Raw genomic sequence first — 22,844 nt, forward strand, 5'->3', positions numbered from 1 at the left:
GAATGGAAATATGAGATGACGGCAATTCTGAAAGTGAAACTAAACCTAACGTTACACTAAGCACAAATGGTGAATCATTTGCCCAATGTAGATGGTCCTTTGCCCAATGTCAGTGCTGGGAATAATGTTTCCCGGGGTCCGAGTGTTCATCGCGAAGTTAGCAGGTGAGTTAGTGTTGGGAATGAGGCGGCCGCGGGAGATTTTTGCCGCGTTCACCATGAAGCCACGTCTTCTCACCACGTCTTCTCACCGCGTGCCTCTCCGCGATCGCGCCGACAGTATTGTGGTGGAGACTTTATCTAACGCCACTGGGTATGTTAGAAGAGGTCAAAGTATTCATAAGCAAGTTCGAGGGCAACGTGGAGGCACTTTTAAGATATAGCCTTTTGAAATTAAGACGCCAAAATCGAACGTTTTAACGTTTAAGTAATAATCAATACTGAACGTTCACAAAATGAACTGATTGATTGATTGCAATATTATTGTAGCTTTACAATAATAAAGCTACAATCTATTGTAGCTTTATTATTGTAAATCTATTAATCTATTTCACTGATTCAAATATTCATAATTAATCATTAGTTATGAATAATTATTAATATGTCCCCTCAGAGCTAATCCGCAACAGACGTTACATAAATATACAATTGACAAGTGTCTGTGACCCGTTAAAAATACTTTTTTCACGTGTTTATTTCATTGTGCAAACAGCAGAACATACAGAACAGCTCAACAACAGAACCTAGATTCACACTAGAGCCCTGCATTAAAGGGATCCCCTGGTGTTGAGACTTGTATGGCTTAATATAACATAAATGATGTATCTTACTGAATTATGTAGTAGAAAACCCATGAAAGATCTACGTTATTTTAAAAAATCGATTTTATATTTGGACCATGGGCGGCGCCATTTTGTTTGTGTTCTAGGTTGATGACGTAGATTGGTTGAACTCCTCAATCAGCTGGCATTACCCGTAGCTATTTTTACCACAACGCAACTCGAAAATTGTTTCAGAGTTAAACAAAACCAATGAATTGCTTTGTAATTGTACTTAAAACACACTCAAACATACATGTGCACACAAACTCACCTACACAAGTCACAAACAGATCGGCGGGCGCGCACACACACCTGACAGACTGCGCTGTCTCAATCGAGATGTTGGGCTGCTCAGTCTCCACGACAGGGGCTGAATCCGAAATCGACCCCCTATACCTTGAAATAGGGCATTATTTGAAGGGACGGCCATTTGTAGTGTTGTCCGACACCATAGGGACATGTTCGAATGCAGTCATTCAGTCTCACGTTCACCGCAATAACGAGTGTACAGCCGATTTACACACAACAGCTGTCCGACTTCACGCACTCGATCGTCTTCATTCACTCCTTCAAGTTGTATTAGTGAACAAAAGTAGCGAAAGTAATTTGTGTCTTAAAAGTGAAAGTTTAAAGATTGAGGTTAATTCACTGAGCGTGCTCAAACTTTAATGCACAAACCAATCCCATGCATCATCACCAAAACATCCTGCCTCTCTTCCTCACGTTAATTTATCCCATCATCCTACCTAGATATTTCCCTCTGCTGGATACATTAGGCATTACAGTTAATCTACTGCATATCAACAGTCTATCTATGATATCAACACAGGGAATAGTGATGTATGCGCGCACGCAGTGCGTGTGTGTTCGCGCCGATCTGTTCGCGCCTCATGTGTGTGTGTGTGTGTGTGTGTGTGTGTGTTCGCGCCGATCTGTTGGGGTGTGTGTGAGTCTGTGTGAGCGAGAGAGTTTGTGTCCACATGTATGTTTGGGTGCGTGAAGTCGGACAGCTGTTTGTAAATCGGCTGTACACTGCGGTGCAACGTGAGACTGAATGTCATGGAGACTGATCAGCCCAACATCTCGATTGAGACAGCGCAGTCTGTCAGGTGTGTGTGCCCGGCCGCCGATCTGTTTGTGTAGGTGAGTTTGTGTGCACATGTATGTTTGAGTGTGTTTTAAGTACAATTACAAAGCAATTCATTGGTTTTGTTTAACTCTGAAACAATTTTCGAGTTGCGTTGTGGTAAAAATAGCTACGGGTAACGCCAGCTGATTGAGGAGTTCAACCAATCTACATCATCAACCTAGAACGCAAACAAAATGGCGCCGCCCATGGTCCAAATATAAAATCGATTTTTTAAATAACGTAGATCTTTCATGGGTTTTCTACTACATAATTCAGTAACAGACATCATTTATGTTATATTAAGCCATACAAGTCTCAACACCAGGGGATCCCTTTAATGACAACAGGGCCAAATTTTTTTAAGCCTCTAGGGCCGGGCTTCAGGCCAATTTTCACGTCATACCTAAACGCGGGCCGGGCTTCGGACGTTTTTTAGACTGCACTGGTGGAAACAACATGAGAATGTAATAGCTTACGCGACTGTCAAGACATGGCTCGCACAAAGTCCAGCAGCAGCGTGCGTTTCTTCGGTGCAGCTGCTAAAGTTAAGCCTTTTTACAACTGGTTTCTTCATTTGTTTTCTCTGACCAGATATCTGTCTGATTGCGAAATGACCAGGAGTAGGCCTTAAATGCCTTCCGAGATTCTTTCAAGACATTATTCAAGACAGGAATTATTTCACAATTTAAGATAGCCTGTCAGGCAGGGGCAGTAATACATTTTGGTAGCCCAACTGAAACACATTAGCCACAGAACGTCCGGCAGGTGAATTTTTACAAGCCCTGTAAAAGAATGTGTGGGAATACAAACATTTTAAACTTGGGAGAAAAAAAAAGAGGAAAATAAAACAATTGTGTCCAATCTTGGGATCGTCTCTTTCAAAATCACACGGATCAGAATGTTGAGATTTTAATGTTGTTTTAAAAGCACATTAAAAAACATTTTCTGTGTGTTGTATTTGAGTTGCATCACTGTGCCCCATCTTCTAAATAAGGAATGCAAGTGCTCACTACTGAGGACAGATTCAATTTTTGAATCTTTCAGGCAATGGTTTGCTTTAGACATTTATAATGCTGAAAGGGACTGACCTCCTCAAACATGTTCTTCCTGAAGTCCAATTCCTCCATAAGGCTCTGGCAGCGGTTCTCCAGATCCACACGCAGCAGAGTTTCATCTGACAACTGCTTCTTAGCAGAGCTCAACCCGCCCTCCAGCTAAACGACAAACACACACTGGCTCAAACACATACAGACGTTACTTTGTCATTGTCAGTGGAAATATTTATGCTGAAAAAGTCATAAAACCAATAGACCTTCTGAAGACCCTAGTTTGTTAAATTATAATTAGTTAAATTATAAACAGTTTGGCCCAAAAAATAAATAAATAGCAACTGAATTTAATAGTTTTGTTGTTAATTGTAACCTTTAATATTATGGTAATGTGCTCAGAGATGGATTTTGTATATCCATAAGAAAATTATAATCAAATTTAAAGACAGACACAATTTGATCATTAAACCCCTGTTAAAAAAACAAAAACATAAATCATTCCCATTCCAATTCCAAGTGCCAAGTACAGGTTGTCCGGAAACGCCACGCCCCTTACCATTATGGGCAGAAGTCACAGCTGCGGTGACTAGAAAGGGTTTATGATGTCACCAACCCAGGAAGAAGCTTGTTGTAGTCCAAACCAGCTGTTTTTGTTTTAAAGTTGCATAACTTTAAAAGACAAAATCACCGTTTGCATTGAACTTTCAGTGCTGTAACTTTGCAGATACTGTTTATGCTCAATCAGCAACATTACACACTAACTAAAGTTAAAAAAGGGAAATCGCATGCAACCACCCCTCTAAAGGACTGGGCCTGAGGAGAGATGAGTCAACAGTGGTGTTCAAAGGTAAAATAATCTGCATCCCTTAAAGGGGGTGCTGCATGCGATTTCACTTTTTTAAATTTAGTTAGTGTGTAATGTTTTGAAGATATTTAACGCATGAAGATATTTAAAGGATTAATTCCCCTCAAAATGAAAATGTCCTAATCATTTACTTACCCCAATGTCATCCAAAATGGCAACCGACTCAGTTGGATGCTCCAAAACTTAATTTCTTTTTCACTGAAGATAGTAATGAATTGATATCTTGGATGGCATTGAGGTGAGTAAATGGTTAGGACATTTTCATTTTGAGGTGAACTAATCCTTTAAATATCTTCATGCGTCAAATTATTTGACAAAAAGTTTGCAAATAGCTTTCTTTTTAAATTTTAAATCTTTGGCTAACTATGCTTTATATTTAGGATTGGCAAGCCAGCCCTCGGAAAACTTGCATTTTCCCATTTTGTGAAGTCCACACAATGTAAAAGCCAAAGACAACGTTACAGGTGTTTTTTAGTCAGGCTACGCTAATTCTCCAACAAACAGCTACAATCATCGACAAACTTCTATGTAATCACACCCGCGAACATTGTTTATTTATATAAAATTATATAAACAAGATGTTCATGCTAAAAATAAAACGATACCTTTACAAACAAGCTACTACTCAGTTGTGTATTCAGATACAGTAAAACTTTAACCAGAGTTTGAAAAGATAACTAACAACAGTGACACTACAAAAATACATACCATTCACTAACGTCCAATAAAAGCCTTGCACGCAGAGGTTCTGCTTGACCTTCATCCCCACTATCTGGGTCTGATTCGGGCTCAAATTGGTATGGCAATATTGACGCCATTGTTTACACTGCAGATGTGACTTCTGCCCATAATGGTAAGGGACGTGGCATTTCCAGCAACCTGTGCTTGGCACTTCAGCCAATAAAAATACATGAAACTACATTTGGCCATCTAACCAATCGAAGACCATTGCATTTTCAGAGGGATAGGCTTCATAGAAGCAGGAAGCAACGAGCCGTTCAAAGGACAGTGGAGACAGCGGTGAAGAATAATGGTCAAATATAAGAAAAATATGGCGTAAAAAAATAATAAAAAGTATTAAAGGTGCCCTAGAATGATTTGAAACTATGTTAAATTGTTCTCCGAGATCTACATAGAGGGTATTTGGCCTATTCAAGGGTCAAAAATTGTCCAGATACAGTTTTACAGGTCCATTTACAACCCTCGAAATCGTCCCTAGGGTGTAATGCTCTTTTTTTTTTTTGCCTTATTTGGAAGAGTCATGAGTATTAATGTTGAGTTCTGCTCTGATTGGCTTATTTCAGCAGCTCACAGCACACTGCAGTTCAGCTATTCAGCGAAGCGACTCGTGAGTCCTGACAGAACATAGACCGACTGAATGACACTTTAAGCCGGTCACAACATCTCAAATGGAGATATAGGCTGTGGGCCAAGTCCGTTTTTCTCCTTTAGTTTTCGATTAAAGAAAATTGGTTCATTTTTTAAAACTGGTTATATTAATCGTTGCTGAGTACATTACTACTTGTTTCCAACACCAATTGTTGCACATTAAAAATATAATTTAGATATAATCTCGCTAGTTAACCACAAAACGTTAGCCGAAGTAAGAACCAATCAAAGCTTGTGTTGTTACCTTGTCAACTTGATTTGGCCAATCACATCACTATTTGAACCAGTGCCCAAAGACCCGGATGTGAACTCACCGCTGCTCTGACTTGCTTTCGGTGCAGGCTCCACCCTCAAGTCAGCTCTGCTGCCAGACAGGTAATGATAAACTGACTTTTTTTGTCTCCGAAAAGACTTAACTGCTCTGTTGTTTTGGTTACAGTGTATGGCTGCTTTACACATCGGAAAAGGTAGGTATTGTAACTGATTAGCACTATCATTGAAAAAAGTCTGAACGCATGGGTCTTGGCATATGTGGATTAGTGGTTTGCGAAACTCGTAATTGATCGTAATTGTTGTTTTAACGATATGCGATCTGCAGTGATGGAGTACTTGAGCCCTGGACTCGAGACTCCGTTCTCTGGACTCGTGACTCGACTTGGACTTGCGGACTGATGACTCGTACTTGGACTCGAGTCTCAAGGATATAAAAACGGACTTGAGGATTCATCAAATAAATTACGTTGTTTCTGACTAAATAGGTTATAAAATTTGATATAAGATGTTACACTTTTCCTGTTTCGGGCTCCAAGACAAGCCGCGAACCGTGATCTTTTTCCCCCCCTCACAGACACTGCTACCGCTCGCTCTCCTTGCTTGGAGAACACACTCACTGACGTCACCTACTTTACGCCGCATTCTCCTGCCTTATTCGCGGGCTAAATGTTGTCATTAGGAAAATGCAGAAACTGTTATTGACTAATCAGGGCTCTACATAACGCCCATTTTGGGCGCATTTACGCCTGAAAATTACTGCCTGCGACTGTGAAAAAATATTTAGGCGCACCGGTGCGAGTGACCCGATCGATTCTCATGAATGGATGTGTAATACAATCAGAATAAAAACTACAACTCCCAAAGTGAAGTGAGAAACTGTTAGGCTACATTTCCAACTGCAATCAACTGCTTTTCATGCCTTCAGTCAGCAGAATAAGTGCATAAACGTGTGCGACAGACTACATTTCAAACATCGATTGTTTATGAGGTGAAACATTGTGAAAAAAATACTAAATGTATACAATGAGCAAGTACATCGTGAAGATTTTTTCCAAACCGTGTTTTTGTCTTATCCTAAATCACTATGGTACACATAAAATAATGGTAGGGATGCACCGAAATGAAATTCTTGGCCGAAGCCGAAGCCGAATAATAATGAAATGCTTGGCCGAAGACCGAAGGCCGAATACCGAACGCGGTGTTTCGCATTTTTTCCATTTATTTGGCTTTTTTTTTTTACCATTACAATAATTAAATAGTAAAAATTTGCTTTTTACTATTTTGTGTTGCTTTTCAGAGAAATAAATCAAATAACAAAAATACAATTTCAAAATATTTATTTAACACTGAATTTTTTTAACATTCCAGCAGATATTATACAAACTAAGCACAACATAACTTAAAATAAATAATTAGTAAAATAAAAAATATATTTTTATTTGGCCATCTTAGAAGCCCCCCTTCTTGAATAGCCTATGTTAGGCCTATAACTGACTGCTGAAAGAATGTAACTCTGTATGTCTACAACAACTAATGTGCATTGAATAGTGCAAAAAATGTGGATGAACCCACAACAAATAAATAACTGTCTTAGACATAAGCCTACTTAGCCTACTTCTTCAGGAAAAGTGGCAGGTTCTTCTTTATGAAAAGTAGCTTCTCTGCTTTCTCACATGAAAGTCGGTTCCTCTTCTCATCGATGACATGAGCACTAAATTTCAGCACTAAACAGTGCTTCCACACTGCTGACATGTTTGCTGCATAAAGCACGCATCTCTTACTTTACGTGGGTTACTTTTTGATCGCGTCATTAAAAACGTCATTGTTCGGCCAAAATTATTCGGCCTTTTTACTTATTCGGCCGAATGCCGAAAGTGCTTTTTTTGGCTATTTTCGGCCGAATAATTTCGGTTGCCGAATATTCGGTGCATCCCTAAATAATGGTTTATATTCCCGCTGTGGATTAACACCGCATCTGCGAGACTCGCCATAGACACAAACAGAGAGAAGTAGAGCCGGCTGCAATGTTCTTCCGCAAGACGCATGCGGTTCTGTTTATGAAGCGCCAGAGCGCCAAAAGTTACGGCTTGCTATTGCTCAGATTATTGATCGCATATGTAATACTGATCTTGTAAAAAATCCAATAGACAGTTTGACACTGTCTATTTGTGAAAATCAAAGCCACACCAGAACTGATTCGCATCTCCAAGCGATTTGATTCAAATTAATCTTGTGTTTTGAACTATTGACTGAATGACTTGCCGCCACCTACTGGCGGTTTTATTTTCATATTTATATCCCACTTTGTTTGGACTTTTTATTTAAAATATTAAACATTTAAAGTTTAATTTGTACATATTAGGGATGCGCGGTATACCGGTACTGGAAAAATACCGGTATATATTTTATTTAAAACGGTACGATATCATGATTTGGCACATTTCGGTATTTGCTGCTTTTCCGAAGTTCACCGCTAGATGGCAGCGCTCTACCCAAACTGACCCGAAACAACCGGCAAATGTGACAACAACATAGACGGACAAAATGGATAAAGCAGTTGAATCTCACTCAAGATGCCCAAAACGAATTAATAAAGAGAGGAGTAGAAGTGACATTTGTAATGACTTTGCTTATAAAACTGATGAAGAACCATCAAACCTAGCCAAGAAGCATCTGTCACTATCCTGACTTTAAGACTTCTGAAGAGATCGACAGGTCAGTGGATCATTCAAACCATCTCATTTAGACATTTATTTTCTTTTAACACTGATCAACCCACACACATAGCCTAACATTAGATCGAATATCACAATCTCCAGCGTTCGTTTCAACCAATGACATTTAGATCTCATTATATTTGCACGCGTACTATTGCACTATTTACATTCGCGTTAGACACAACCGCCTGTGTTTATGTGAATACTCACTAAAGACGGACATTTGTACATAATTCTGTGTATTTGACTGTTTAAGGAAACTTAATGTGTAATATGCGAGCGTGACTAAGTGACAGGCGTGTGTGTGTGTGTGTCGTATGAGCTCATATCTCCTGTAACTGTTATTACGAAATGCTATAAAATCTCTTGCGTGTCCAAATGATTTCCGTTCTCCATCCCGAGACGAGCATGACATGTTGAATCGGATTATGCAGATTGCTTTAGTGTAGTGCGATGTCTTTTGAAACCAGAAGCAATTTGCTAATTTTGAGAGATTTTTGCTGAAATTATTTCTCACAAGAAAGTTTTCAAATGACTGATTTGATGTGATAAGCTTTGCTGATTAATTTACTAATAAACATTTGTGGTAATTTCCCACTTTATAAACTCAAAACTTGCATAATTGTTCTCATTCGCGTGCAATATACCCGCGCTTATATCAGACCTTGTGGTATCGATTTAATATCGGTACTTCGGTATTAGATTGTGGTACCGTACCGAAGCCAAAATTGTGGTATCGAGCCATCCCTAGTACATATTTCTAAATTCAAAAACGTATATATAAAACATTAATACAACATTTACCCATGAGCTGCATTAAACACTATGTAAATGTGTCTAAATCTCTCATTTGATTGGAAAGTCTGATCGTGTCTAATTGTTCTAACTGAAATTATTATTTAAATTAACATTTTAAAAACAACTTTTCTATTTTAATTTAAAGAATGCATACATTTAATAAGATTAGAAAATATTGCTCTTATAATGGTAAAAATGACCCTGGACATTAATTTAAGAGGACAAATGTCATCCTGTAATAGGAAAGTTATAATTGGAATGTGTTTGATGGAATAGAATGTGCTCCTAAATGTTTGACTGTGCTCCTAATTTTTTTAAAATAGGAGCACGTGCGCTCCTCAAGAAAAAAGTTAGCGTAGAGCCCTGCTAATGCATGTATGATAATAAACAGAGGAAGCTAGGGTTGGGCGATGTCTGCCTATTTGGCATCAGACGTCAACGTACAGTGAAGCGAATGTACAGTGACGGGACATAACTGCCAGATTCAAACTATGCTTTCTGCAATGGCTGGCGCTGAGCCAAAGACGAACGCGCTCAGCGCTTAATCACGGTTATGTTTATTTTAGATTTCATTCAGATATTTAAATGCATATAATTTCTAGCAAAATAATACATTTATAGTTTGTAAAATACACAAATGTGTCTATGGAAGCAGCAATAAACAATCCTTTCAAATGTATTTGCCTACATAGACAGTACAGGCTAAAGGTTTGGACACAGTGCTGTATTGTTTTTGAAAGAAGTTTCTTCTGCTCATCAAGCCTGCATTTATTTGACAAAAATACAGAAAAAAAATGTAATATTGTGATATATTATTAAAATTTAAAATATTTTGTTTTCAATTTATTATACTTTATATTATCATTTTTTTTCTGTGATCAAAGCTGAATTTTCAGGATCATTCCTCCATTCTTCAGTGATCATGATCCTTCAGAAATCATTCTCATATGAGGATTTAATATTAGAAACAGTTCTGCTGCCTAATATATTCGATGAATAAAAGGTTCAAAAGAATTATTCAAAATAAAAACATATTTTCAAATAATATAAATCTCCTTCGCTGTCACTTTTTTTTATCAATTTAACACATCCTTGCTGAATAAAATTATTGATTTACTTCAAAAAAAGAAAAAGAAAATGACTGACCCCAAATTACTGACCAGTATATATTGTTGATACAAAAAAGTTCTATTTTTAAAACATTTGCTTCTTTTTTTTACTTTTTATTCATCAAAGTATTATAAAAAAGTATCACAAAAAATATTAAGCAGCAGAACTGTTTCCGACTTTAATAATGAATCATCATTATTATAATGATTTCTTAAGGACAACGTGACACTGAAGACTGGTGGAATGATACTAAAAATTCAGCTTTGCATCACATAAATAAATGATAATTTAAAGTATAATTAATTGGACTCGAACACGGGACTCGAACCTCGAGTCGGACTCGAAATCAGGTAACGGTGACTCGAATCGGACTCTTCTTTGGTGACGACTCGGAACACTGGAACTCAAGACTCGACAGTGGGTGACTCGACTACAACACTGGCGATCTGACTATGTGTGTGCGCATAAACTAGGTGATGTAGTCTTGAAGATTAGACTAGAGCGGGTGTACACTTTCACCGTGCGTCTATCATATGATGTAATGATTTTAATAAATATCACAGGAAGAATTCAGATATCAGCATGATAAAAAATGTGATATTGCTTTTATACAAGTTTGCTAAACAATTTAATATTAAGTGACTTACATTTTAGTATATTTTGCCAACGAGAATCGTTCAAAACAAAGTCACAGCACTGTAATCGCGTCTCAGAGCAACACACGTGGTGTTTCCTTAATTAATTAATCAGATTTTTGAACGAATCATTTGAATCAATGATTCAGTAACTAAGATAGATTAAGATCAAATGATACATTCCTGAATGAATTAGTCGTTTGAATGAATCGGTTGAATTTAAATGACTCCCTCAATAACAGTGAATTGCTGCTGCCTACTGGCGGATTTTAATTTACATTTAAAGTATCTTCATGTTTTAAATAATTTCAAATATCAGTATTCAACGTTGTGTTCAAAACATTATTTATGCATAACTGTAGGTTGTGTTACCTCTAAGCTCATGCAACAGTCTATGTAAATACCAATTCAAATGCAGCTTCTGTTTCTCCATTGCGAAGATGAATTTTGTTGATACTTAAATTTGATTGGTAACAGCTCTATTGTGTCTTATTATTATAATTAAATTTGATTAAATTCATGACAAACAAGATTATGCATGCATATAATGCTCATAAAAGGAAAAAGTACATTTAAACTTTTTGGAAAAGATGATTTCTGTCACTACTGTGAACTGACCACCACACATAATATGAAGAATATCATAAACTTTAGAAGTCAGCTGATCACCAGCACCAAGGTACCGGCACAATAACACACTCAGCAAAATATTGTCTAATTAACGTTATCGAGAAAATTCCAGAAAATATCAAGATATAATTTTTTGTCAATATCGCACACCCCTAATGTGGATACCACAAGCTTATTATTTATGTTTGGCTTTATTGGTGTAAAGAGTTTAGCAAGGGCATATTTGCATCTTAAACATGTAAACATTTGTCTTACACTTCACAATAAGGTTCATACATTATTAACTAATAATTACTTATGACTTATAAAGCATTTATCTTTGTTAATGTTAATTTTAATGCATTATCAATATCTAATATATCATTAGCATTGCACTGTGAACTAAAATGAACAAACCATGAACAGCTGTAGTTATATTAACGTTAACAAATATGAACAAATACAGTAACACTATTTATGATTAGTTCATGTTAGTTGATGTATTAACAAATGTTAACTAATGAATCTTATTGTAAAGTGTTACCTATTAATATTAAGATTTCCCCTTCCGTATAGACTAGCTTTATTAATTTATCTTATTTGAAGTGAAGCTTATGTACTGCGACAGTGTTTCCCAAACACTCCAGCAGTAAGTTACACCTTGTCCTGCCTATTTTAGACATCTCCCTGCTCCAATTACTACACCAAATAGTTATAAACAAAGGTCTGTCCTAAGGCATTTATTAGTTTCTGACTCCGGGGTAAATAGTTCCCAAAAACTACTGCATCTCCGAACTCTCACACAATTCTGTGTGATCTCCTTTTGATAACTAAAGTAAAGTAATATTGTTTTACTTCCATTGATCCTCCCATGAAACATTTGAGCCCCCATAGTTAGATTATCAACAGCTAACTAGGGCTATTTAGTGAAAATGAACTTGAACCATTAATTTTATCAGTGTTATGTTATTTAAAGATGCACTTAGGCCATGTCTGCACGCTTACAATGTTGTGTGTTGCATCCTTAGACAGCATTGGAGCAGTTTCTTCATAGACACATCTGTGCATGCTAGCGGGTGCTTTCTACATGTGCAGTCACCCCTTTTTTTGTTGCTTAAATAATCCCATTATGCTACAGTGCTTCTCAAAGCAGATTTGTAATGTCTTTTTAAGCAGTGAAGAGCTGTCAATTATGATCAAATGTTGCTTTGGAAACATATTTTAGTATTTTCAAAATACTGTTTATTTTGATACATGTCATGGTTGCTGTAATTTGTTTTAGAGTATTTTCTTTCATATTTTAAAATACATTTTTATGTATTTTTGACCATCCCTGAGTAACATTGGGACTGAGTAACGCTAACACTGTGAATAGTTTGCTCGCTGAATGTGAAGGGAGTATTTTGGAGGAAGACTTCTCTTCAAACATTTCCCTGGGTGGTTACTTGTAATCTAGTAATATCACCGTTTAGATTTGGAAGAATACCATGTAATGTCTTTGTTTCAAATAAAACATTCCTTAAAAAAAGGATGACTTTTGTGTTCATATTTACACTATTCACTGTAATCTTATTTTGAATCTATGCTTTTTGTCCTTGTTAAATGCCCAGCTTTTCAATACACATTGTAAGATACAAAGTGTTTAAAAATATACATGAATTAAAAATCACATCTTGTATTTAGGATTCACTTGTAGTGAGAGGTTTATTTAACATATATTTTTAATCTAACTACAATACACTGTCGCACATACATAGCCCTCATTTTGCCGCATACCTGTCAATCGCGTCCCGCTTGTCTATGTAAATAAATAAGGCGACAAAATCCCACATACGGGTGATCAATAACGTTAGAGATCTTCTGATGGTAAGTGCACAATGTATAGTATAGCTTGTGTAGACAAAAAGTATATAAAGCCTATTTTAATTGCAGGATTTCGTTAAAAAGAGAGCAAGGTATCAACTATGCTGGTTGTCAAGGAGACAGGAGATTTGTTTACGTTTTCTGACGCTACGATTTAAGCCTAGTTCAGACTGCACGATTTTCAAACTCGTCGGGTCACTGCTCTATTCACACTGCATGACTATCTGGGGTATCATTCAGTCACTGCTGTGTTCACACTGCACGATGGTTTGACGACAGAGGAGTTCACACTGCATGACTGAACAAGGAAGAATCGCCGACAACTCTCTCTCTCTCCGGTGCGCAAACTACGTTTCCCAAACACGTGCGATGTGACAAGTAAACAACGCGAGATCACACGTGCGTCAGACCGGAGTTCTCGCGCGAGACTTGGAATTGTTATTAAAAATGATAAACTGCACAAAGCTTGCTTCAAATTGTATGTGTGCTGATTTGTGGAGAAAAAGAAAAAAGATTATGGCGGAAGAAATTGTTGGAGAGACAGAGGGAGACAGGATTTTGTTCTGCAAAAACATTTTGAGGTAAATAAATAATTTTGTAATGTGCTGCTGCTGTGGCTGGATGTGCAAATGTTTGGGCTTTGTTTCTGTTTGATAGAATTGTAAATATATCTATTAAAATACTGAAATTCTGCTCTATAACTCCTCCCTGAACGTCCTGCTCCTGTATCCCACTCTTTCATTGGCTGTCGGTCATCGCCGATGTAATTTTCAGTCAGAACGCTGTTCACACAGCAGGAGTTTGAATCGCCGACAGGTCCAGATATTTAGCATGCCAAATATCTCACCGGCGTCGGCGACTCGTCGGCGATTCTCTCTGATCGCGTCTTTGATTATTCACACTGCGTGATTGTCACTCGCGTGCACGAGCACCGATTTGCCTGTGATCTCGGGCATTTGTCGGCGATTTCGCAAAACCTGTCGGCGACTCAAAATCGGGGCAAAAATCGGGCAGTGTGAACTAGGCTTTAGTCGTCCTAAAAATTTGCCTGTTTAAAAATGTAAGACTTTAAATCGATATCTTCATCAAATGTGCACAAACCAACGTTGGAAACAATGCTTACACTACTTATATGAATTTGTACACACCATCTGTAAATAAATGACTTAGTTCCTTGGCAGGGATAAATGAAATTCACAATTTCGGGGTCCCGGCCCACGGCCTAATAGCTAAAAATCAGCTTACTTGTTTATTGGAGTTTTCAGATCATCCACGCACGAGAGCTTGTGTGCTGGCAATTGCCAGATTTCAGTAATTTAAATCCCCCAAAAGCTTTTCTGTGAAAAGAACAAGTATACTATCCGGTGTTTTACCTAAACCGGTCCAATCTGGCAACCATGTGCACGCGAGCTCACTATCTCCCTCTCTCGCGCGCTGAAAACACCAACAAACAAGTAAGCTGCATTTCAGCAATCTCCATTTGAGATATTCTGCTTAAAGTGTCATTCAGTCTACATTTTAGACATGTCTTTTTTCATCAACAATATTGCATGTTTATATAACATTAGTCACAATGTAGGCTAACGTTACACAGTGACTGTGATGTACTCTGAAAGCATGCAAAAATATCATAGGCCTACTTCAATTCTCAAAAATATAAATATATAACTTATTTTTACAAAATGAATAGCCCTGTCAAATGACTGTGGTTTTAACTTATATGGTGGAAAAGCTGATGTTTGCTAGAAGGATTGAGTGAACGATCTGTAAGCAACATATCTATGGTTGTATTTTGTAATACAAAATAATATTAACCTTTGTCTATATATATATGGTGAAATGACTAGATTTTCTACATGTTTATTTTAATGCTAACAATGTTCTGTCGCATCCACGTGCAGTGTGATGCCCGTTTCACACATACTCCGTCTGCAGTGCGTATTTTTTCCCCATACCCATGTTAACGGATTACGGCTTTCACACTGCACGCGGATGCGGTCCGTCCCAGGAGCGTTGCGTCTGCAGCAGTACGGCGATTTTGTACAGAGTCTATTTTTTGCTGTGCTGCACTGCTGCATTAAAGTGACAGAACATTGTTTGCATTAAAATAAACATGTACTGATGCAAAAATCTAGTAATTTTACTACAGATGCATAAAATTTAAAATATACTCTTGTTTCAAAGTCAACACACCACTTTTTTTCTCAAGTAAAGCAAGGAAACGACACCTTACTGGCTTTTAGGTAAAAAAAAAAAAAGTGCCATAATGGAGAGCACTCGTACTTTCTTGGAGGTGGAAAGCAAAGTTCTTTATGACCTGCAGGATTTCTTTTAATAGGGTTTAAAAATGAAAGAAAAGACGAGAGTCGGCTGTTTTTGAATAGCCTATTGTAAGTTTCTAATTTAAAATGTTTGTGATTTTGGGCTATAACCTATTTTTAAATGTTTTGCCACTTGTGTGAGCCCAATCTAAAGTACTAGGCTATAAAAATATGAATCAATTAATTGAATAAAGTGTTGTTTAAATGTAGTAGCCTACGTTAACCTGACTTCTATGAAAGAGTAAACAAAGGGAATTGCAAATCTGAAGAGCCATGTTCAGTAACAACTTTTGGATTTTAAATTTAAAAAAAGATATGAATAAATGCTGAGTTTGTGGTATGCAACAGCGGATCAGTAGGGCCCTATAATTTCCGCGATCACGGAATCGCAGAATTGGCATAACACTGAATCTGCATATTGGCACAGAATCTTGTGCAGATTTTTCCATAATTTTACATATTTTTAATGAAATTCTGTTTTGTGTGGGAGGAGAACATAGGTCTGAGGAAAATGCAAACCGGGGGAAGCATATCTTCATGACACAACCCCTCCCGTCATTTCAGCTCATCCGTCAAAACAATGAAAGTATGGCGAAGTTGGTCTCCATGGCTCTGCTTTCGTCAACGAAAAAGTTAAGAAACTAAACGCTAACGGCGGTTTCACACTGCACGCACAGGCAGCGCAGAAGCTGGGAGAGGAGAGGGGGAGCCGCGCGACCGTTGTGCTTTACACAGGCAGCATTGGTCGCGCGCAGTTGAACCGCAGCTCATGTATTGCAAATACAGACAAATATTGTCCATTCTGTCAGATTTCCCGGTGGTCTGCTCGACCCATGTCATTCTCGTGCTTTGATTTATGATAGTCGCATTTGAAGCAGATATGCTGCATAATGTGCCCGTTTTCCCCTCTGTTCCAAACACATATGCATATAACATGCTGTATATGGGTAGTTTACATGATAAAAGTAACATTTTAGTTAAGATAAGCATCTAGTTTTAATCATTTAAAGGGGCCTTTGAACTTGGGAAAAAAACGTCCGGCAGTGTTCTGTTTTCGTGTATTTTATTTTTATTTTCAAAGCTCTGGATATCATTATGGTGATTGTTAAACACACAGAACAATTCACTACATGATTTCATGGTGAAATGTGTTATTTTTTCATGTTTATTTTCAGCTTTAAATGTTTTACTTAATAGTACTGTATGCAAAAGATAGGGCTGGACGATATGGCCAAAATTTATATCACGATATATTTCTTAATTTTGGTCGATACGATATAATTTCGATATCGATATGAACTATATAAAAGCTTTAGAAAAACTACCAAGAAATGCCACAAAGGATTTCTGTACCTACAAACTTCTGACAAATGAATTTGCCAAGTCTATGAAACCTCCTCCTATAAAACTATATAATATTTTAGAAATAAAAACGGTACAAATAAATTCATGTTCACCTTTTATTTGTATTTAGCCTTTATACGAACAAGAAATGTGAAATCACCATCAAATAAACAAGACTCACTTCGCAGACGCAGTTTATTGAGCATTTTCTTTTAAGTTTTAATTTTCAGTGAAGAACGATTCATAGCGCTATATTCTCCTTTTATGCAAAACTAAACCTTTATCTACTGATGCACAAAAATAAAAATAAAATAAGCTTCAATTCAGTGGCCTATTTGTGCTCTGTTTGAGATGAGTGCACGCTGCTTTTTGCAAGGCTTTAAACAGGAGAAAATGATACATTTTCGTGAAGCCATGTCTGACCGTCTTTCACAAGCTTTGAAAGGTAATTTAAACGAGAATGAACGCATTGGTGTTAAAACATGACATTGTGTGCAAATGTGGAAAGTATTAAAAAATGTGCCACTTGCCTCTTACATAAATAGTCTACATGGATTATTTGTAACGCTTGGCATCGTATTGTTAGACATTAGATTGATGCATCTATGTCGATGTATTGTTACACCCCTAGTCGGCACCTCTCCGGCACAAGTTTAATATCAGCCCCATTCGCACGGGATTCGTGTTATCTGGGGACCTCTGGTGATTTGTAATAATTGCAGAGAATGTCGGTGATCTTAATCCCGTGCGAATCGGTCATGTCTATAATTTGTAAAGTAAAAATTCCCCCGCAAATTAGCCTACCTACCATATTTCGCCGAACACCGAGGTCCTGTGATAACATTAGTCCCGTGCGAATCGACATCTCTGTGATTTGGCCAGGATTAGGCGGATTGTATATACTTTTTGCAAGCTTTTTTTCTCCCTGTGAGCATTTCTATCTTTATCTTTCACGAAGAATAAAGTCTGCATTCATAATGCGCACCGTTAATTCCCGTGCAGCCGCACCCACACGAATTATACTTTCACTTTAGAATGAGTATCAATTTGAGAGTAAGCTGATTGAATGGTGTGTTTAATATTAACATCAATACTGTTCTGAATGAAAAACATAACAGAACAGTATAGTACAATGACAATCTTGTTTAAATAGGCGCTTTTACATTTAGTTTTGAAACTGAATCTTCCGCCGTATATTGTCAGCTTCCTACTCGTGATAAATGAAATCTGATTCCTGCCGCTGGTCTGAGCTCAGTTCATGGCGTCTGTTCGCTAACTGAACGAAATTATATTTATTTATTAGGCTACTGTAAAATAATCAAAACGATATCTATGCCTGTTTATGATTTCATACAGCTATCTATAACTAACATCATATCCGGGAGAAGTCAGTAAATTCGAGTAAAATCACAGGCTTTGCTTATCCCGTGCGAATGCGCCACGCAAAACTCAGATGTGGAGGAGTCATTTCTAAATCACAGAGGTCCCTAGATAATACTAATCCCGTGCGAATAGTGCTTAGATAGACGAACCACTTCCACGCCACTAAAGAAAGTTAGTCTCTTCTCTTATCAACTATTTATTTCTCCTTACTTGTGGAAGCTCGTTCAGTCACATTTGTGTTGCGGTCAGGGAAACTCTCTTTGTAAAGAGAGCTAAAACGTGCCGTGTTGGATCTATCAGCCTGCTACTGCTGAGCACTGGCCGTGGTGTAGGCCTACGTCATCACGCAAGAAGCCAATCGTGTTCTGCTCTTTCTGATGGCATGCGCCCTGAACGTCAGTCATATCGAAATATCGGAAATGTGTTCAAAAACCATATCACCGTTATTGAAAAAAATTATATCGCGATATATATTGATATTGAATTATTGTCCAGCCCTAGCAAAAGATGATTCTTTTGAAACTTTTTTTTTTAAATTACTTTTTGCACTCACTGCAGATGGAGTATGTGTGAAATGGGCGTTAGTTTCATATTTGACGCACCATTTTATTGATTCCGTCATGCCATATATTTGGATTAACGTGACGTTCATACATTTAATAAGGTTGCTCCTGGACATGAGTTTATGGAAGTAGGCTAAGGACAACCACCGCTTAATACAACAAATTGTTTCTGTTGCTGTCAGTATTGTTTTTGGGAGTTACATTAAAATGCAATGGCCTGGTATCAGCGTCAGTAGGCTGTACTTATTGTATTTTGGCCACACCACAAGGTGTCACTGTGGCCTCAATGCTTCACCCTCGCCTACTCTGAGCTCGATTGCTATGTCTGAGGTAAACCCCACCCTCCTCATTACCCTACGCATGAATAAATGCTGGAAGAAATAAATGCATAAATAAATAAATGCATAAATAAATAAATGTATAAATAATTAAAAGAATAAATAAATATATATGGAAATAAATAAATACATAAATATGGAAATAAATGTATAATTATAAATTTTTGTTTTTTGCTTTTCTGTGTATATTTATTTATTTATTTTTGCTTTTTTACATTTCTTTGTATATTTCTTTGTATATTTCTTTATTTATTTTTAATATGGGCAGCCCTGACATTCCATACCTTTCAGTTCAACTGAAATTCCTTCGGATCGATTTGGGTAGTTTACATGAAGGATTTTCAGTTTGACTGAGCCATCAATCCGATTATTAACAGATTATTTGGGTGCATGTAAATGTAGCTATAGACACATTATGCTCTGCACTTCATGTGCATTACTAGCAGTATTACAGGTGCATGACTCATACCTCCTGGACGTGGACCTGCAGGTCTGTTAAAGTGTTCTCCAAAGCCTTCCTCTCGGAAACAGCAGTGTTCAATGCTGCCTCTTTAGAGTTCAGCAGTGCTTCAACTTCTTTCAGTCGGGTCTGAGTGCCAGTGAGGTCAGCATCTTTCTTAGCATATCTGTGAAAAACACAACATGATCAGAAGCTAGACAGCCATTTCTTGTTTTATGGCAAGTGCAGGACTCTACATAGCAACCATTTTGGGTGCATTTGCACCTGAAAAATACTGCGTGTGACTGTGAAAAAATATTTGGGCGCACTGGTGCAAATGACCCGATCGATTCTCATGAATGGATGTGTAATGAAATCGGAATAAAAACTACAACTCCCAAGTGCATCAACAATGGGTGCATTAACATGCAGGTTCTTAAGCCAATTATGCTCAATAAGACAACAATGAACATGGTCATGTAAACACTGTAACCCGTTTTCTTTTACCCGAGTAAGGTCATAAACGGTGTAAGCATAAACCGGTCAGGACAGGTAGTTTTCTTTCTCTTACCTCGATTTTGTGCTGCATGTAAAAGCATTAACCTGCTTTCTGTCGGCTTATTGAAGTGCGTATGTGTGATAGGTGACAAAAACACATGTAAAGATGTGTTCTCTTTTCTCATGCAGCAGAAGTAGAAGAGGTTCAGTCAAAACGCTGCATAACTATAGGGATGAGCCGTAAATCTCCCGCTAACACGGTGCACGCTTTATGTAACATCACAACTAGGGCTGTGCGATATTAAAAAAAATGTGATGTCTTGTTAAATAATGCGATATGATATTGCTATTAGTGTGTAAAATAGATTTCAATTATATATTTAAAAAGTATTTAAATACTGAGAATAGGGGTGTCCATGGTTAACCGATTAACCGTTAAAAATTGCGTAACCGAGTGAAACATTTTGCTCGGTTAAGTGGCATCAATGACGTGCTTTGAATTTAGTTGTAATATATTTTTGCACCACTAGAGACCGCCAGAGCGCTCCCAGACATTTGTAATATCCACAAGAAGTCGTCATGACCAGCTTTCTAACATGAAGCGGGCAAAGAAAAGTACAGCGTGGGAGCACTTTAAAATTGAGAGTGACGGGGCAAAATGCAAGTATTGCAATGCAATGCTTACCGCATTTTTCAGTCGCTCCGGAGAATAAGTCGCATCAGTCAAAAAATGTGTCATGAAGAGTAAAATAACAAGTCGCAGTCGCACTTGACTATAAGTCGCATTAGGGCAGAAGCAGAGCGGGAGCCGCGTGCGCTGTACATAACGGATCAGAAGAAAGAAAGTTTGAAGTGAGAAACTTGTGAGGGACTAGCAAAAAGCAGAGGTTACTTTAACTGTAATGAAGAAAACAAAAAAAGCTAATCGTGGACTGAAAGCAAGATGGCCAGACTTGAAGGAACGAGTCAACAGATGCTTGAACTCTCTGCCGGGAGAGGCTCAGCCGTGCGAGTCATTCTCGGCTGCATATTTTACTAATGCCCTAATCATGCAGGCGCCCTCGCGGCCACTTGCATTGCTCGTGAACTTGAGCGCATCATCCTAATTTAACGAAACTCAGCGTAGGCCTCACAGACATGAAATGTATCTTTAGAAAGCTTGAAATGTCTTAATTTAAAAAGAAAAGAAATAGGCTACTCTCTGATTATGTAATCCATGATGTGCATTTCTCTCTATAGGCGCGTTCACTATACGGAGATGGCTGTCGTCAAATTAATAAACAAAAAATAACCCTGACGCACACTATGGTTCACCGAGTATTAACCACTAAGGACCTCGGTTAACCGTTAATGAAAAATTTGAAAACGTGCAGCCCTAACTGAGAATGATATTATTTATGCTTTTCACATTCTTTCTGGGACAAAAAGCATCGCTGCAACTTCTGAAAGTGACCAGCAGTGTTTCAGCAAAACAAAAAACATATTAACATCAACTAAAACAAAAAATATAAATGCAAATATTTAAATGACAAAAACTATTTGCTTGACTTGGTAATATATAATTATATCAACCTAAAACTGAACATCAAGAACATCCAGGTAAACAAAGACTGTCTTGACCTGATTATTTTTGTTATTTTAATATAACTTTGTTATTAAAAATAAAACAGTAGTCTTCACATGAATTAAATATACACTGATACATGATAAAGCTACAAAGGTTATTCAGCCAAGAGCACCGAGTGATTGTCCCTTGTTCTTCTGTTGTTTGACAGACAGCGGCAGGTTTACTGTATTAGCCGCCTATCACTTTAAGAGTTAATGCACAGATCCTATTGACATAACTGTGTGTAGACAGTTTTAAGTGTGTAAAAAGAAATGAAACAGAATTGAAGGGATCACGCGGTTTCAGAGCGGCGACTTGTGCGCATAACATATGCCGCTATATGCCGACTTAAAACATACACTTTCACAATGTTGAAGTAGCCTATTAAAATCAATCAGATATTGATTTTAATAGCACTTGCAATATTTCACTTGCGATATTTTGATAGTTTCGATATAGTGCACAGCCCTAATCACAACTGACGTAACATTTGAAAAACTCTGAGTCAGATATACAGACATTATTATTTTTGACATCACTACAAGGAAATAACCCGGTTTATTAATAAAGTCATGTAAACGCGGTTTATTTGCTTTGTTAGTTTACTGGTTTGCATGTAAACGGGGAAAACTGGTTATTTTAATAAGCTGATTTTTTTGGAGTTATCAGCTTACTGGTGTGCATGTAAACACCCACTGAAAACTGTCAGGATAAATTTCCTACTGCAATCAACTTTTCATGCCTTTAGTCAACAGTGTAAGTGCAAAAACATGTAAAACGGACTACACTTCAAACAAAGATTGTGCACAAGTTGAAACTGGTGTGACGCAGCCATGTGCGTAGGGCTGCAACTAACGGTTATTTTAATAGTCAATTAATCTGTGGATAATTTTTGGATGAATCGGGTAAAAATATTTTTGAAAAATAAAAACCATTAATTTACAACCATTCAAAAACAGAACTGACAGTGCAAATTCATACTTTTCATTTCAACTAGATGATCCTACAGTTGGTGTTCGTATCGCTGCCTGCCTGGCAGACATTTTTGGCTGGATGAAGGAGCATCACCTTCAATTCAATCTTGCAAAGACAGAA

The 22,844-nt window shown here is 37.5% G+C and overlaps 1 protein-coding gene across 2 annotated transcripts in view; it reads right to left on the reverse strand.

The window, feature by feature from the left end:
• Positions 1–22,844, reverse strand: part of lmnb1 (lamin B1) — a 74,437-nt gene that overhangs the window by 34,122 nt on the left and 17,471 nt on the right. For both annotated transcript variants that reach the window (XM_067434101.1, XM_067434100.1), the window contains exons 3-4: positions 19,676–19,832; positions 3,038–3,163 (exon numbers count right to left, since the gene is read on the reverse strand). In XM_067434101.1, the coding sequence (XP_067290202.1) occupies positions 3,038–3,163; positions 19,676–19,832 (283 nt within the window). The remainder of the gene's footprint in view (positions 1–3,037; positions 3,164–19,675; positions 19,833–22,844) is intronic.

Source organism: Pseudorasbora parva, chromosome 23 (assembly GCF_024679245.1).
Source record: "Pseudorasbora parva isolate DD20220531a chromosome 23, ASM2467924v1, whole genome shotgun sequence".
Classification (NCBI taxonomy): Eukaryota; Metazoa; Chordata; class Actinopteri; order Cypriniformes; family Gobionidae; genus Pseudorasbora; species Pseudorasbora parva.